The sequence below is a fragment of the Phalaenopsis equestris genome, unplaced genomic scaffold (genome assembly GCF_001263595.1).
Source record: "Phalaenopsis equestris unplaced genomic scaffold, ASM126359v1 Scaffold000137, whole genome shotgun sequence".
Classification (NCBI taxonomy): Eukaryota; Viridiplantae; Streptophyta; class Magnoliopsida; order Asparagales; family Orchidaceae; genus Phalaenopsis; species Phalaenopsis equestris.
The window spans coordinates 772,000-774,849 of NW_018164579.1; the positions used below are offsets into that span (position 1 = coordinate 772,000).

At 34.5% G+C, this 2,850-nt stretch overlaps 1 protein-coding gene across 2 annotated transcripts in view; it reads right to left on the reverse strand.

The window, feature by feature from the left end:
• The window catches only part of LOC110021655 (probable sugar phosphate/phosphate translocator At1g06470), a 32,882-nt gene continuing 30,032 nt past the window's right edge, over positions 1–2,850 (reverse strand). Inside the window, exons 11-12 of one of the 2 annotated variants that reach the window (XM_020720233.1) lie at positions 802–985; positions 1–426 (exon numbers count right to left, since the gene is read on the reverse strand). In XM_020720233.1, coding sequence (XP_020575892.1) covers positions 841–985 — 145 coding nt within the window. In that variant the 3' untranslated portion in view covers positions 1–426; positions 802–840. Of the gene's footprint in view, positions 443–801; positions 986–2,850 lie in introns of both variants that reach the window. The other variant, XM_020720232.1, reaches the window with a different exon arrangement.

A 2,850-nucleotide genomic window follows, 5' to 3' on the forward strand; every position in this document is an offset into this window, starting at 1 on the left:
TTCTCCTCAAAATCTGTATACAAGGCTTAATTTGAAGATTTGTTTCTGGGATCAAGAGCAAAAGAAAGAAAAATCCCCCTTGACAGAATGAGAATTTAAAATGAATATGAAGTTTTTGTAAAACTTAAATCGAAAAAATAATAGATACCAAGTAAGCTTCTTGTCAGTACTTCTAGTCATCCTTCGTAGCATCTATAAGCTTGCGGTGCACGAGAGTTAAAGTATTTCCCGTCCTGCGATATACAAACTGGACGAAGACATGTCGTATATGAACAGAATTAGAGGCATTACTGGTAAATGTCGTCCTCCATATGCTGAAACTTGACAACCAGCTCAGTTAAAATGCTATCAATGCTAACAAAAATACTCCGATTGTGCGCCCATCAAACTCCGGATGAGTTAGGAAGGGCACTGCTTTTCCAGCATCTATCATTCAAAAGTTCTGATTATGGAAGGGGGAGAAATCCTTTGTTCAGACATGCTAGCATCATTCAGAGTAAAAATGGGGGCATTTACATATATACCATTAAATTCCTATGTATTTACATAGTTGACGCCTAAACTTTATTTTTAACATTTATATCACCCAAATATTCCTCATCACCAAAGAAAAAAGGCATTTTTAAAATTTTAAAAAGTGAAGAACACATCTTTTCGAGGATAGGTAGAGTGGCATGCATGTGAAAATTGAAGTTTAGGCATTAAATATGTAAATACATAAGAATTGAGTCGTATGCATGTAAATCGTCCATTAAAATATCATCAGAGTGCACGTTGGGTGGATAAAGAGGAAGATCTTACCAGTTAGTTTTCACTCCTGTTGTTCATGATGGTGAAAATTCAAGTATTGTCATGTTTGATATCCATTTCTTCTTCATCAAGCATATCAATTTCATCAATAATTACATAATTCGATGCGCCGTTCGATGTTTTAAAGTTTGCTGCTTCAGCCGCACTTATCTTGTCTTTTTGCAGTTTGTGATATCTGAAAGGTAATGGTAACTGATTCAGGCGGGTATCAACATAAGTTATGCCAGTAGTATGTTACAGAGAGGCAGTTAAATTAAATGAGAATAACTGGTTGCAACAACTATACTGATATTTTTATGATGAAACAGCTATAAAATAATTAAGTGAGAAATGATCTGTAAAAGTATTAAAATGGAACTTGGGACTTTGTAAATATTAAATTTACATCATTTGTTTCATCAAGATGTAATTTTATGATCGCAGTAAAACAATAAGACAGCCTATTTTTTGCAAGTGTGTTCTAATTAGTGCTGCCTAAGCTCTTCAGAGTCTTGGTGTCAATTGAGCATAACATCGATAAGATGTAGCCGAAAAAATGCAGACTGTCAATGTTATCTCGTAATTTCGCTCGCTTCATCCGCTCCCCAAACTTGCTTCACACACGAGGGATTCTTGTGAAATGTAAAATACACAATGTGACACCTTTTTGTGCAATCATCGATGCCAGAGATCAGCACTTGCGGTGGTGCAGGAGAAGTTGGCGGTGGAAGACAGGTCAGTGGGACAGCGAGTATGGCACAAAGGTGATCGAACCATGAGAATAAGAAGGCATGTTAAACCATTGCTTCTTTTCCCATTGAAGTTTTGGGGGGCACAGTTTTTAAAGCTTTCTCAACTTTAGACAGCCTTTAAAACAGATTTTTGAGAGTTCAAATACTTTATGAACGGAAAAGATGGAAATTTTGGTAAACATCTTTATTTAAAAAAAAATACTATAGTTGGAAAATAAGGTACTAAAAATTGGAAATAAATTATTGCATTACTTCATAATTAAAATATAAAATTTATAACATTGACGAGACTTTAACAAATTGAATGGATGCACACATCTTCATTAGGATTTCAAAGTACGGTTAAACCAAGATCGAACCGAATAAGCCTAATTATAAGTTGGTTCGGTTAGGCTCAATTCTATATTTTATTTAATCGGTTCAGTTTTATTTGTTATTATAATGAATAAATTGAAATGATAAAATAAACTAGGGGCATTTTGTTTGTAAGCTAGAATATACTATTCAAAGCATGCGACAATCACACTAAGTGATACTGGATTTAGTAAGAAAAATAGTGAAAAAAAAATACTTTCATGAATATTAAAATAGGGCAACAACATTACTCAAAAGTAAATAACAATCCAAACATAAAATGACACAAGCAAACACTCCTAAATGTTTCCCAATGGGCGGTGGAGGTCGGCTAGAGGGATAGGGATGATTAGGAGAGATGACGGCAGCTACGGGAGGCGGGGTGGTAGCAAAGGGTGGGTGCGGAATTGTAGGGACAGCAGGTGGGGAAGAATTGTATGTGTTCGACAGCAAGAGGCAGGTTATTGAGAGGAGCCTGAAAGAAGCTAGTAAGGCGGTGTCGGCCGTTTTATTGTTCAACTTTCGCTTTCGTAGTTTGAAAAGGTGATGATTTTGTGATTTTGAAAATAATTTAAATAGAAATATAACTTTTTGAAAGAACATTTTTTATTTTTAAAATGAGTGAGATTTAAAGTGAGTGAGATCAAACGAATCTCACATTTTTAAATAGTTTAGATGATTTAATATGACACCACAAGCAATACATTTATCCCAAATAATAAATATATTACTTGTAATAGGGATTTAATCATCTAGACAAAACAATTAGTGACATCCGTTTTGATCTGCGAAATATTTTTATAAAAAGGCCAACAAGTTCCCCTATCTAATATAAAAAATTAGATAGGGTTTATTTTATCTGGGTTCCTGGTTCCATATAGAGGCAAGCCCCTATAGTTAATTACATCTTAAATGATCGAAATCACTTAAGAAAACTCTCGATTAAGATCAGGTG